Below are 15,291 nucleotides of genomic sequence, written 5' to 3' on the forward strand. Positions count from 1 at the left end.
CACACAAAAAAGGCACAATGATAATTTCATAAATTAATAAATGATAATAAAACCATAATTTCAAGATTTTAAGCATAAACCTTTGAAAGGTTTTTAAGCTCACGAGAACCATTCTGTCAAATGAATCCAAACTTTTGACTGGTACTCAAACGCCATGCACTTGTCTCTCAAACTGTATCTGCATATGCGTTTGCTACTCTTACAAATAACAAAGCCTGTCTACATATTAACCCAAACACCCAACACAGATCTGATATCCGCAGGTCTTCTCCAAACTACACACTTAAAAGAGAATGTGTGTGTGAAGCCAACCCTCTGAAGAGCTGCAGTCAGAAGCTTCTCACTGGGACCAGTTGAGAAACTGCAACATCACAGCTGCATCCCTCCCTCCATTTCATCTCTTCTGAACTGTCTGGCTACAAGTAGGTCATACAGAGGAAGGGGGAAGGGCTGCGGATCTGGGAGAGAGCAGTGCATTCTGGGTAGTTCACTGCAGATGAAGGGAATGTTTTGGCGAAGGCTGCAGCAAAGTATTAATTTGGGCACAGTGAAGCTGCTGATGGCCTTACGGTTGGGAAACCTCTTTGATATGGGAGGTGAACGAACAGTTAGACTCACCTGAACACACCTCATGGTAGGTGGGGTTAGGTGTGAAGCCCCCAGCATAGCCCACTTGTGTAGAAAACACACCAGGAATCCTCCAGAAGCGCCTCTCTGCTCCCCAAAAACATCCCATACCTGAACAGAAATGGGACAGACATTGAACGGCAAATCATTGTAGGATTGACTTAAAAAGAGACACAATTTTATTTTTGGTTCCACTACAAAGCCTTCTTAACCACAGCGGTTTGACATCAAACAAAAGTCAAATTCAGATACCTCCAAAAAATTATAGATAAAACCTCAAAATGGCATTTTATTCTTTTTTTTAATATATTCTTTTTTATCTATTTTTTTTTTTTTTTTGCTAATTAGACTATAACCTTTTAGCATAGTCCCATGCTAACATCAATCTCAACTGGAATCAACTGCAAGCTTTAGATGTGAATGTGAAATGCAATTATTCATGTGTCTGACCATTGAGAAAGTTATGGCCTATGTACAGCACTTACACTACAGTTCAAAAGTTAATATTTTGAAAGAATAAAATAATACTTTTATTCAGCAAGAATACATTAAATTGATCAGATGTGACAGCAAAGACACTTACAATAATACAAAACATTTCCATTTCAAATAAATGCTGTTCTTTTAAACATTCTATTTATCAAATAATCCTGAAAAAAAATGTATCACCTTTTTACACAAAAATATTAAACAGCAACTGTTTTCAACTGATATTAATAAGAAATATTTCTTGGGCACCAAATCCGCATATTATATCATATGACACTGAAGACTTAGCTTAGCCATCACTGGAATAAATTACATTTTATTAAATGTATATTAAAATAGAAACCAGTTGTTTTAAATTTAAATTAACTTAGGAATTTCCTTTTTCAACAGTAGTGTATACGGTTCCATTTCAGTTAGAATGCTGTCTAAGATGCTGTCTATGTAGGCAGCTAACTAGGTCTTGGAACAGAACTACTGTTCTGTATCAATTGATTCTGTTCATTTAAACTGGCTCTTAGCCACATTTTTATTGGCTCGGTAAATCAAGAGGAGAGAGGGGGAGAAATTAGATAGGAACATGACCCAGCCTGGACTCAAACCCAGGTTTCCCATGAGCCACCACTCTGACACAAGTGGTACTTTAAGAAGCAATGTATTAATTGCACCCAAGGATGTCTGGAATATGATCTTCTCCAAACTCACCAAACATGATCATCTCCATGCTGTCAGGAAATGGTTCCACTGTGGGGTTCCCAATGGCGGTGTGCTTTACTGCAGAAACATAGGCGAGAGAAACACAGGAATATAAATGTTCTGTTATCAATGGGGTGTACGTGTGCACAAGGTGGCGCTGTTCCAGATGGTGGGACTGTCAGACTGGTTTCTGTGGTGAGGATTATTGCAGATTTGCCTGGTCCGCTCAGGCTAAGCTGAATCAGTGCTGCTGTTTCTGCAGTGGGAGACACTTAGCCGATTACACTGCTGTACCTCCCCCACCCAACACACACACACACACACACACACACACACACACACACACACACACACACACCTCTAAAGCATCCAGAGAAGGTCACAAACCATGAGTGACGTGAAGGAGACAACGCCAGCTCTCTGAAAGCCCTACAGAACGACCTGCAGTGGATTAGGCCACAGGGAGAAAAAAAGAGGGTGGACAAATAAAATGTTTCCTGAGTTGGATGGATGAGGCCAACTGTGCCATACTGGAATTAGAGCAGTAAAGAGGAAGAGAAAAGGGGCACAGATGTGGGGAGGATTAGAGCTAAGAAGACTGAAGTGATTTACCACCTAAATCTCCAGGCAGCAAAGGATAGTGGTTTACACACAGCACACTAATATTAGCATATGGATGAAGAGATGTGTCATGGCCCCACAAACAAACACACACAATAGTGCATTTAGGGCAACATGCACCCCATTCCCCCTTTAATCTTCCTAAAGTTTAGACTATATATGATAATGACCTGAATACTGAAAATCTGTTCATTACTGATGGCAAAAGCTTGGTATGAAAGTTAGCCTAGCGTAGCGTTGCTCTAAATCCCTAACTCTAAGTATTAAACTTTGGCTGCGGACATGAATGATGCCTCAAATTTTGTGGCTTGGTAAGGAGAGGTGTGCTATTACTTTTCTAAGACTTCAGATTTTTGTTCAGTGTGAAACAAACCCTTATAGATGTGGATTGAAGAAGGAACCCAAGCCGTTTCTAGAAACCAGAACATAATAGAGACTTAGGGGTGGGCACCTTTGATTTAGGGCAGTAAGCAACCAGCTAGCAATGACATTTTGCAAGGACAATAACATCTCACATTTTGTTCAGAAAATGAAAAAAATCGAGCATCTATATAGAGGTATAAAATCTACATATTCTCAAAATTTACTAGTAGGTGGGTTGCCTGAATAACTAGTAGTCAACTAATCGGAAGCCCTGAACAATTAAAGGTTTTAGGTTTTCTGACCCCATCAGGCACTTTATTTATAGGTTTTTGCATTCAAAAAAGCTAGATGTAGTGCAATGAAATGTAACAGACTTTATCATATTAAAAAAATGTTTTTAATTTTGACACAGGCCCGGTTTACGCCTGGTATTATGCATTTTGGATTTTGGAAGTGAAAATGGGGTCTAAAACGTTTTGAGCTAGTTCTCTTTTGAACAAAAGACTACTCTTAGCCTACTGAACGTAATCATTGTGGGGTGGGACGCGTTGTGTAAGATAGCCCACCAAGCAATTCAAACTTCGCTGCTTTATGCTAAAACACATGGATTCCATTTAAAATCGCAGCTTCCTTTTCCATTTTATTCGCTTCCATTCCTGATCGGATGTAATCCACATAATATGGGACTACTATTTGTACTAAACGTAATCCAAGTAAGATAGTGGATCACTGAAAACACATCTTAATACCAGGTGGAAACAGGGCCATGGTGTCTTAAAAACACTTTTGACAAGATGCTCAAGTAAAAAAAAATGCTGTAAGACGTGACGCAATGGCCAAAGACATATTGCTGTCTGTTACGCCAGTGCTTTAAAGGGACTTTAAAGTAGCAAAACACTCCCTTAGAGGGTTTTCCCGTGCAGATAACAGCTTAAGCACAGCATGCCAATTAAACAGTGTGATCTTTTTCCCAAACCAGTTCAACGCAAACTCTGCTCCACAGCTGATTCTAAATATGTGACTGGTCATGTCAATCACAGTGCTGATTGCCAACACTATGCTAACAACTAACCCCTAACCATACCCATCCTACACCCTAATCTTACATGGATAGTTCAATGAAAATTCTGTCATCATTTACTCACAGTTGATGGTAGCCATTGACTTCCATAGTATGGAATGGCTTCCGTCAACTGTTTGGAAACCAGCATTCTTCAAAATATCTTCTTTTGTGTTCAACAGAAGAAATAAACTAAAACAGGTTTAGACCAATTTGAAGGCGAGTAAATGATGACAGTAATTTTGATTTTGGGTGAACTATGTCATGCTAATTAAACCATTGTCACTAAAACTATAAATAAAATAAACCCATATAAACTAGCCAGTTTTTAGATGACAACAAGTTGACACACTGAATAATATTATCCATAGGCACTGCATCCACAGAACATGCAGGCCAGAATTTAAGCACAAAGTGTGTTTCTTTTACGAAACTAACCTGTTTTGCACACTGAGCATATGTAACAACAAAGAACGCTGTTTAACATACAAGGAAATGAGATGACAAGCAAACAACTGAGAGACAAAGACAGGCAGGCAAAAGCCATGCTACCAAATCAAGATAAAAAGAGCTGCTTGTTTTGTCACCTTGACAAGCAAAGCTTTCTTTTCTTCTTGTTGAAGTGAGGACTTGTGCATCACACACCTCTACAGTCACAATTGCCAAATCTCACTATGTTCGAACAGACCACCTGGCACTGACCTGCCAGCCAAGCGTACAATTATGCCATTTCTAATTTCTGCGAGGGAGGATCTGAAAAGAAAAGAAAAGAAAAAACACATTTTCCAAATAAAAAAAGGTGAGAATTGGAAGATAAATGCATTTCAGAGTGAGTGATGAAGACAGGAATGGGCAGAGGAATAAAAGCGAGGGATGCGCAACAGATTAGAGCAGCGGAAATAAGCAGCTACGTTTTTTGTCTTTCATTCCTTCGTTCCTTTTGGCAGCAGATGAACACAGAGCCGCTCAATCCAGTGAAGAAAAAAAATAACGTAACAAACAAACTGGAATGAAGTGAACCTAGCCAAGAACACGCCAACATAACCAACATCCACAAAAGCTCTGGCACAGCAAACCTAGTGTTTTCTCTCTCTACCATTCTCCAACCTCCTCCCTTCACCTTCCCATAATGCCTTTCTCTCTCTCTCCCTGTTCTATCTATCTCTCTCTCACACACACTCACACACCAACCACAGCAGTGGGTATTTCTCCCGAGGAGCTCTGGCATGGCTCCAGGAGGTGCCAGTCTGCCTCCTTTAACAGTGCCCCGTGACTGTGCCAAAAGACGCCTTCGCCAACACCACAACACCTTACCAACCGCTCTGCCGAAAAAAGGACAGCGAAAACAAAAGGGAAAAAAGAGGAAAAAAGAAAGTGAGGCAAAGGAAGGCGGGTGAGCCTGACAAAAGAACCAGAAGAGGACTTTTTTATTGGAGCGGCAAGATTGGAAAAAGGACCTTTCTTCTCCAAAACTTTTATTAGAACGGACCTAATTTGGGGTGAATTGTGTTCCGGCAAACAGAAGAAATAGCAATAGTCTTGACAAATATCAGAAATCGCGCAGAATCGCAACACTATTTCTCAGGGTATTGCATGTTTTTCCTGCAAAGTCAGCCCATCCATCATCGTGGCATTGGAATGACCCTTCACAACAATCCCTCCACACAACAACTTTCTCGCGACCCAAGGACCTAATGTTAATCTGGACTATTACAGCACGTTTCTGTAGTCAACGGTGCCGCCGACGCTTTTGAAAGGAATACTTGCCCTCTGTAACATTGGCATATGGATGAATTGTGATTGGTTGGATGCATATCACTGGTGTTGGATCTAGGACTCCATGTTTACTTTGTGGAACCTTAGTCTTTGCAGTCGCGCAAATGTTACTAACATACAAGACATGACGCAAACATTATTACATTTTGGTTTGAAAAATTCAGACAAGTCAAAGTCACAAAAGAAGCAATTGGAAAAAATTTCACTATTCGTAACCCCACTTAAATCCTATTATAAACGCAAATAATTAGGTGAAATATTGATTCACCTGATTCCATGTCCAAGCATATTTTCTTGACGGTAAAACATGTCTCCTGCTTCAAGTATGACTATATAAAAAATATACTGTGGAGAAAAGGTCTATATTGTGTGTGGAGGCCTACCTGCTGAGTTTATGACTCTGAATTTGAAGAAAAAATCAAAGCAATATCAGTCTAAAAGTGTCTTAAACAACTGGTCTTCACGTTCTTGTTAAACATGGCATATTCAAGACCATTTCTGTTGGAACGCAACAACACCACCTCATGCTGGGTCAACTTCAATCAGCTGAGACACTGGAGTCACTGACAAGTTCAAGTGCCTGTATGTCCCCTGGAGGCAACTGCTGATGCATTCATACCATACTTTCTATTCAAACCTGTATCCAAGCAACCATTTCCGGTTGCTATGGTGAAGAATGGCCCCCCCTCATCACTACAGTTTGCAAGATAGTGCACTTAATCTGTGGAACACCTCCAGCATTCTGATGCCCGAGACAAAACATAAGCTACCATAATACAGTGGTAGAAAAGACAGTATTTTCAGAACCTAAGCAAACAAACGTCAACTTTCTGAATGACTTGATGATGCTAAATCAAAGTATTGTAATGCCTGTATAAAAGTGTTCACAGATGCACTGATAGCTTTACTCAGCATTACCCAATAATATTGTCTATATTATAGACCAGAAAGCTCATGATTTATACTGAAAGGTCAGTGTATTGTAAACTATGGGTTTGGAATCTCGGCCACTAAATCAAAGGTTACGGTTTCAATCTCAGGAAGGGGAAGCTGAGGATCTGGAGAGCTACTTTGATTTTAGTTTTACTCCTTTCACCACTGTGCCCTTGAGAAAAGCTCTTAACTACAGCCTGTTCACGACAAGCATCCAATTTGTGTATTCTATGTTGTTTTGGATAAAAAGCATGTACTTAATACTTCTATGTACAGTATGTGGGGGTGATGGAAAACCAATAGCAGTCATCCAGACACTCTTTACAGAAATTGTTTCGTCGCCAAGGTCGCATGAAATTGCTCTTTAATGGCACTGATGTAAAATGCGCATTATTTCAAAAGATATACACACAATAAAAGAATAATAAAGCCTATTTGAATCACAAGTCATGCTAGTAAAGTGATTACATACGACAATACTAAAAAAAAAATTTTTATTAGAGATTTCATTTGATGACATCAAATGAAATGCATATTTTGACGTCACATTTAAATACACTGCTAATCAAGACATTTAAATAGAGAGGCGTGACTGTGGCGATGACATCAGTACATTTTCTCAGGCTGTGCCAGCATGGCAACAGCAGGTAAGGTTTGATCATCCTCCCCAAAACCCTGTTCCACCCCCCATGGATGCAGAGGCCCGGAAGCTTCCGCCATGCCGTGACAGCGAGCTGCTTCGACAGAAGGGCCGGGAACGCGTGACGGGGGCGGAGCTTTCATGCGCATAATGCACAGATGGGCCCCTGGACACTGCTAGGGCACCAGAACTCCCAGGATGCACCAGGCCAGCAAAACTGTCATGGTTATATCTGAAGGCACTGTCACCCGATTTATTGTTTGTTGGTGATTACATAGTTTCATTGATTATTTACAGTGAGGAACTCCACAACCATCTTTGGAGGGCAGAGAGCGTCTAGTAGTCAACTGTGCCGAGTTTTACTCTAAAAAGACAAGAACTCAGTCCTGCCAAGTAAGCCAAGAACTGATGAATTTTGTATGACCCCTTTCATCTAACCGTAGCAGAGTTTCAGAAATATAAAATAAGTGAATGTGGGCTTCACTAACACACTAAATGTTTAGTTATGGACTGTTTTAATGCTGCTTCTCATCAAATCATCCCAGCCTAATGAGAATCAATCGAATATCCAAAAGAGACATTTTCTCATTATTCTGTTTTTAGTCACTATGCTTTTGCTGACAAAAAGAAAAACATTTAGTTGTTTTGCCTTATTAATCTTTCCTATGGTAATCATAGTTTTGACTTTATTTACTACAGGTCAGCTATTGTTTTTGGGTCATTTCAACAATTTACTACTTTTTATGTCCTCAATACAAATTGACATTAATAATATTACATTTTAATAGATTATAATTCTCATGGGTTAAAAGGAATAATATTGCACACTTTTTATCTATTTAAATAATTAAAAAAATAGTTATTTACAATATTAAAACTAATAGTGAAGTAGTTTTGAGTTACTGTCCATCTTTCTGTTCATCTAAATACTTGTAAATAAATAAATAGATAGATAGATTTAGGTGGTATGCAGATTTTACTTGGTTTACTTCCCAACAATATCTTATAAGACAATGGCATTAATGTGATGAAAGTCATGTAAAATGAAGTGAGATCTGTTTAAATGTTATTCTTATAACTTCAAATACCATATGTTACTGTTCATTTGGTGTTTTGTCTACCCATTTACGGTATGGAGCTTTAAAGACATTATATGAAATAACAGTTATATCTAAACATGTATCAAATAAGATTGAAGGACACATTATCTCTCGATTATTAAAAAAGTGTAGAAGTAAAGAAGAAGCCTATATTTTAGTTTATTAATTCTATTAGGGTATATAAAAAATATAAAACATTAAAAAATAAAGATGCAAGTTTCAAAACCCAAAAGGAAATGAAAAGACATTAGCTACCGCAATAAAAACCTGGTAACTTCTCTTCCATCAGAAAAAAATATACACAAAATGACAGAACATGGAATAATTCTTCACTACACTGTATTAGTATGCAGGACATTTTATATTAATTTATTGTGACGTAACTTTAATTGTGGCATTATTCGGAATTTCGGTTACTATGGTTTTTGTTTGAATGCGGAAGTTGTCGTCTATACAACTGGCCTGATGTCCCGGATGTAATGTGCCACAGTGACAGGAGAGTTTATTCCTATGGTTTATTCTATGAGAAACGCACGAGTGTCACATCCACCTGCTTTTACATCAGTGTCCCTTCACATGTGACATGACCCGCTGCGTGGCAGCCGAATTTCACGAAAGACAGAATTTACCTGCCACGACCATTTTCTCCTCCCTGCCCTTCAGTGAGCGCTCTTTGGCGGTCAAAACGCTCTTGTTTGCCATATTGAGCTGAGCGACTGTCACGCGCAGATCGAGCTGCAGGACGATGACGATGACGATGATGGCCGTGTGAGCTCCTGCTTGCAGAAATAAACATGCCCGCGCGGGCGCCATGGAGCCGAAGGAGGAGTGAGGGGACAGCCTCGCCCACCTCATGAATATTCATCAAGTGATGGGGGGACTTCGCCAGATGAATATTAACTAGCCAGAGGTTAATGTGACTTTGCCACAAAAGCCTCCCGTGCGGTATGTGCGGGTAAGAAATTGAATTAAAATAAATATCCACATTAAGATAGCAGTTCGGCATGCAAATGAGCGTAACTACGTCTGACTGCCGGCATAGCAAAACTGAGCATCTGTGTAGGCTACTGTCGTAGAGGAGCGCGGCTGCATACATTAAAATTAGCATCTGGAATCCATTCATCATGATTATTGCTATTTCTGTGCATGTAAATGTAACTGGTCTGTTGTCTGCGTTGTGTTTTCGGTCGTGAATGATGAATCAGGGACAGCATGCGGCAGTTTCACAGATTTTATTCCTGATGTACAAACAAATGTAATCAGCCTCTTAAGTGAGAGTCGCCCTTGCTTTACCTCTCCACTGCATCACCAATGCAAAGAGCGCAATAAATCACATAGAACAAAAAAACACACGTAACAGAAAAACATACCTGATGTACAAACAAATGTAATCAGCCTCTTAAGTGAGAGTCGCCCTTGCTTTACCTATAAAACACATGTGATGTACACTTATCACGTGCTCTCTTTTCCACATTTAGGCCTAGATGCAAAAATATAACTTAAACGGGATGAAATTACTAAAATAACCACACAGATAGGTAAAATAATATTATATACATAAATTAGAGTGAAAATATAGACATAAAAGCAACAATTAAAATAAAGATTAAGAAAGATTATCAGAAGCCCAAAATAACCTCACCTCTCCACTGCATCACCAATGCAAAGAGGAAGAGGAGGGGACAGAACAGGAAATTATATTGACTTATGACGTCACATTAATTAAAGGGGAAAGGCACTCATTCACTTAGGCAGTCATCAGGTGTATGTAAATGAACAATTTTGTGTGAATTATACTTAATGCATATATTTAACAGTACACTTTCTGTACCTGTTACACTCACCCCTCAGAATTTACACAAAATTCCCAGAGTATAACAAAAAAACACTGGTCACTAGAATTACATGTTCCACACAAAAAAACAGTGAAGACAGCATAAAAAGCTACCCAAACGAAAGGGATACAAATATGAAGAAAGTTGGCCAAACTTCTACACATTTTGTAGGCATTACCAAAGTGCCCATTACACTTTGAAAAATCTCAGACCATTTACTTAAACAGAACCAATAAGCATTAGAAAATACAAGACTTAACTCCTAACATTATCAGAGACAGGAGGAAGAAGAAGAAAAATGAATATCTAAACATGAATAACAGGAGATACAGACTCCATACCAAGTAAGGCTTCGAGTTGAACCATTGACTCAATTAGCCTACGAACAGGCTTAATTACTCTACCAAGCCTTGTAGTGTAACAATCATCTGTATTTAAATCAGCTACAGGATCTTGCCTGAAGGGTTCACTGGCAGAAACAGGAGTTTGGGGAGAGTGGATAGCACCAGCCACAGTACTATCATCAGTCAATGACACAGCAACTTGTGCATTTGACTCCTCTTGATTGGACAACTGAGAATGCACCCATGAAGAAGTGCGGTCATCACCACAAGTAGCAACATTGGAGATGTTCGACACAGAGTCTGCATGTGAGAGTTCCTCAGCCTCATTCCGCCCATCATCTGCGTTACCAACAGACACAATCTCGGCAACATAGGAGGACTCACCACTGCGTGTTTGCTCGGTTAGACCACCACAGTGTGCTGCTTCAGGTATCTGTGAAGGTACACTACAGGCAAGTGCTTCTGCAATCTCATGATCCGAACTAGCCATTTCTGGTTCAAGCAGAGGGAGGAAGTTCACTTGAAGAAGAAGATTTCGATGAACTATTCTCTCATTACCAGTCCTGTCACGGATCTTATAGACATGGATGGAAGGCTTTGAGGCAACAACAGTGTACATGACTGGCTCCCATTTGTCAGCAAGTTTTCGTTTTCCTCTACAACCCTTGTTAGCCACAAGCACTTGATCACCGACGGCTAGAGGTAGGCCTTTGGCTCTTTTGTTGTACTGGCTGGACTGGTGTTTTTGTTCCACAACAGCATTCTTTTGTGCTAACGCCATGGCAGATTGGAGGTCGCTGGCAAGAGATTTTACATAGTTGTCATAGTCACAGATTGTCTTATCCTGCAGGACACTGCGGAACATAAGGTCAACTGGCAACCTTGGTACCCTACCGAACATTAGGTAAAAAGGGGCGAAACCTGTTGTTTCGTGTGCTGTGCAGTTGTACACAAATGTCATTGTCTGTATCAACTGTGGCCACTTCTGCTTAGGCCTAGGTGGAAGAGACCTCAGCATATTTCCTAATGTCCTGTTGAAACGTTCGGTACCACCATTCCCCATTGGGTGGTAAGGGGTGGTTCTTGACTTGTCAACTCCAGACAGTTCAAGGAGCTCGGCAATCAACTCGCTCTCAAAGGTAGCCCCCTGGTCAGAATGGATGCGTTGGGGAAATCCATAGACACAGAAAAAGCTGTCCCAGAGTTTCTTAGCCACTCTTTTCGCTGTCTGGTCCTGACACGGAAATGCATGCGCCAGCTTCGTGAAGTGATCCGTGATCACTAAAACATCCACAGATTTGTTATTTCGATCTTCAGCAGACCAGAAGTCGATGCAAACGAGCTCCAGTGGGGCTGCGGTTTTAATACTCTCCAAAGTGGCTCTCGCTGCAGGCTCTGGAGTTTTGCTGAGGACACACCTGGGACATTTCTTCACGTAATCCCGCACATCACGTTCCATGTCAAGCCAGAAAAACCTCTGACGGGTCAAAGACAGAGTGCGAGGCTGCCCTTGATGACCAGCCAGGTCGTGAACACCCGAAAGTGCCTCAGATTTCAAGGAGTCAGGTAGAATGAGTTGGAACTTTTTGTGCTTGGTGAGCGGGTCTTTAATAGCTCTGTACAGGATTCCATTTAGCAAAAAAAGTTTGTCCCACTGCTTCAGAATCCTCAGCACGCACTGGTTATCATTGGCACGTTCACGTCTCGATGGTCTGCGCTTCCTGCTGACATAATAAGACACCCTAGCAATGACAGGGTCTTTGTGCTGATGATTTTGTAAGTCTATCAGTGAAAGAGAATGAAACACTTCCTCGCCTCCAGTGATTAAAGAGTTCAGATGGTCAGCAAAAGATGTTGCTCTACATTCAGTTCCTGCTTCCCATTCATCACAGGAGGACAAAATGGAAGACACGTCATCAGCAGACATTGATGTATCCAGCCCAGCATCACGTGATCCTGTTCCTAGTGTTTGCGGCTGGCAGGTAAGACGAAACACCTCTTGCACATTTCCATCCTCTACACGGTGTACTTGTCGCAACAATTCAGAATAAGGCTCGGACAAAAGCCGCTGACTCACTGGCCTGACAAATGGATTTCTACTGAGCGCATCCGCCACCACGTTGAGTTTTCCAGGAACATATTTGATCTCAAAAGAGTATGGAGCAAGTTTCGAGACCCAGCGTTGCTCACATGCATCCAACTTCGGCTTGGTCATAATGTATGTCAGCGGATTATTATCCGTCCACACAGTAAACTCATGGCCCTTAAGCCAGTGACTAAACTTGTCACACACCGCCCACTTCAGAGCTAAGAATTCCAGTCTGTGTGCAGGATATTTTGTTTGGCTGCGGCTCAAAGCCTTGCTAGCAAACGCTATTGGTCTTGCCTTGTCCTCACCAGCAGGGATCTGAGAGAGTACTGCACCTATGCCATCCAATGAGGCGTCAGTACAGAGAAGAAAAGGACGCTCAAAATCAGGATGAGCCAGCACCACACTGTCAACAAGGGCCCTTTTTAGCTCTTCAAACGCCACATCACAGTCAGGGGTCCAGTCCTGGGATGTCAACTCTCGGAAAGTGCCTGCTTTCTTGTGACTACCAGCAGCTTTCACTGAGCGTTTCTGGCCAGCAGTTAAGTTGAATAAGGGTCTGGCAATTCGTGAGCAACTTGGAATGAAGGATTGGTAGTACAGGACCATACCAAGAAACGATCTGATCTTTTTTTGTGATGGTGTGGTTCGGTTTTCCTTCATTAAGTCCTCCTTCTGAAAAGCAGAGATGACTTTAACTTTCTCCTCATCAACTGAAACACCAGTACCATCTATCACATGGCCCAGGAACTTTACGGATTTTCTCAGGAAGTGACACTTTTTAGGTGCTAGCTTCAGGTTGCTAGTTCTCAATCGAGAAAACACAATCTCTAAACGCTTCAATGCCTCCTCTTCAGAAGGTGCAAAGACCAACAAGTCATCAAGGTAGCAGAGAAGACTGGAAAAGTTAAGGTCTCCAAAAATGCTGAGCATCATGCGCATGAAAGATGCGGGGCTATTGCAAAGACCTTGAGGAAGACGATTATACTCATACAAGCCCATTGGTGTTGTGAAGGCAGTGTATCGTCGGTCAGACACATGGAGTGGAATGTTGTAAAATCCTGAAGTTAAGTCCATGGTGCTGAAAAGGGCATTACCACCCAAGGCTGCGAGACAGTCAGCTTGATGGGGCAGAGGGTGGGCGTCCTTGAAGGTTTTAGCATTGAGCCAACGAAAATCAGTGCATACCCTCAGATTACCATCTTTTTTCCAGACCATCACTAAGGGTGATGCATATTCACTGACAGACTTGCTGATTATGCCTTTCTCCTCCATCTCTGACAACACTTCTCTTAATTTTTGATAGTGGGCAGGTGGGATGCGGCGATAGGGCAGACGGAATGGGCGCTCATCATAAAGGTGGATCCTGTGCACAAAATCCTTTGTCTCTCCACAATCCAGCTTGTCCTTGGAGAAAACATCATGATAGGACACAAGAAGATCCACCAATTTTCTCTTCCAGACCTCAGAAACCTCACATCCAGCAATGTCAACATCCTTCAGACCATAGTCTCCCAGTAAAGATGCAAGATCAGAGGATGAGTCAGTTATGAGGGGCTCTGATTCAGGAACATCACAATGGGTTCTGCTCAGACCCTGCATGACAGTGAAATCCTCCACGGCTAGACAAGAAGAAACGTCGGCCAGTTTAGTGTTACGGCGAAGCGTCACTGATGTTGGATTAGGGTTAAGTATCTTCATTGGCACCCATCGATTGCCCCACATCGGTGTTACTACTCGTCCGACAAGAATGTTTTTAGGAGCTGAACGTGCAGTGGTTGGCTCAACAATTACAGTACTTCCTGGGGAAACAGGCACATTAGCTGGCAATTTGCCCCAAACAAGATACTCACATTTGGGAAGCAGAGTGATTGCCTGACAGAGTTTCACAGTCCCAAGTTTATCAGGCTGTTGAGGCCCAGACCATCGGGAGATGCAGCTTAGAAGCTCAAGGAATTGCTCACACTCAGGATTACTGTTATTGCAGGAAACAAGCTCCCAGTACTTGTCATGCGATTTCATCTTCTGCACAACACATTTGATCACATTACTTCCAATTATGAACTCATCTCTTTGTCCAGGCACCACAAGAGTAGGAACGATAAACTTAAATCCATAGACTTCAATCTCCAAGTCGTATGAACACTTCGGCTGAATCGTAAGGCCACCACAGCCAACTAGGACTACATTACTTGCAATCACTTGAGGATGTGGAAGAAGACCATCAGCTCGCAGCTTGGACTCACCCTCTTCACTAAGCGTGCAGGCCATACTGCCAGAATCCAGTAACCCCTTTAATGTGTAATGGTCGCAGACTGTCACAGGAGCATAAAACAACTCACTTGCCCCATCAACTCTCTGAGACCCCACATATAACACTGTTTTGTCTTCTGACAATAGTTTGCAGCTGTTAACAAAAACATTTCGCACATCATCTGTGAGGGAGGTTTTAATTAAATTGCCCATGCTATCCCTCTCATCGCATGGGCTCTTCAGTTTAACTGAGCAGTATCTGAGGGAGCCACAGGGCATGCTGCTTTAGGACAGTCAATCTTAAAGTGGCCAGGACTGAGACAGTGACGACATAGCCTCTGACGTCTACAATGTTCGTACGTGGTGTGTTCCTTGGATCTACAGACCCTACATGTGGAGCTTAAGTTGGTTTTGAAATGTGAAGTTTTGCCTGTATGAACCTGACTGGATGAAGGTAAAGAGGCAGTA

At 41.5% G+C, this 15,291-nt stretch overlaps 1 protein-coding gene across 1 annotated transcript in view; it reads right to left on the reverse strand.

Annotated features, from left to right (window-relative positions):
• The window catches only part of msrab (methionine sulfoxide reductase Ab), a 37,018-nt gene that overhangs the window by 19,146 nt on the left and 2,581 nt on the right, over positions 1 to 15,291 (reverse strand). The window contains exons 2-4 of the mRNA XM_079632828.1: positions 8,932 to 9,460; positions 1,819 to 1,887; positions 619 to 738 (exon numbers count right to left, since the gene is read on the reverse strand). Coding sequence (XP_079488954.1) covers positions 619 to 738; positions 1,819 to 1,887; positions 8,932 to 9,157 — 415 coding nt within the window. The 5' untranslated portion in view covers positions 9,158 to 9,460. The remainder of the gene's footprint in view (positions 1 to 618; positions 739 to 1,818; positions 1,888 to 8,931; positions 9,461 to 15,291) is intronic.

Source organism: Phoxinus phoxinus (genome assembly GCF_949152265.1).
Source record: "Phoxinus phoxinus genome assembly, chromosome: 13".
In the NCBI taxonomy this organism is placed as follows: Eukaryota; Metazoa; Chordata; class Actinopteri; order Cypriniformes; family Leuciscidae; genus Phoxinus; species Phoxinus phoxinus.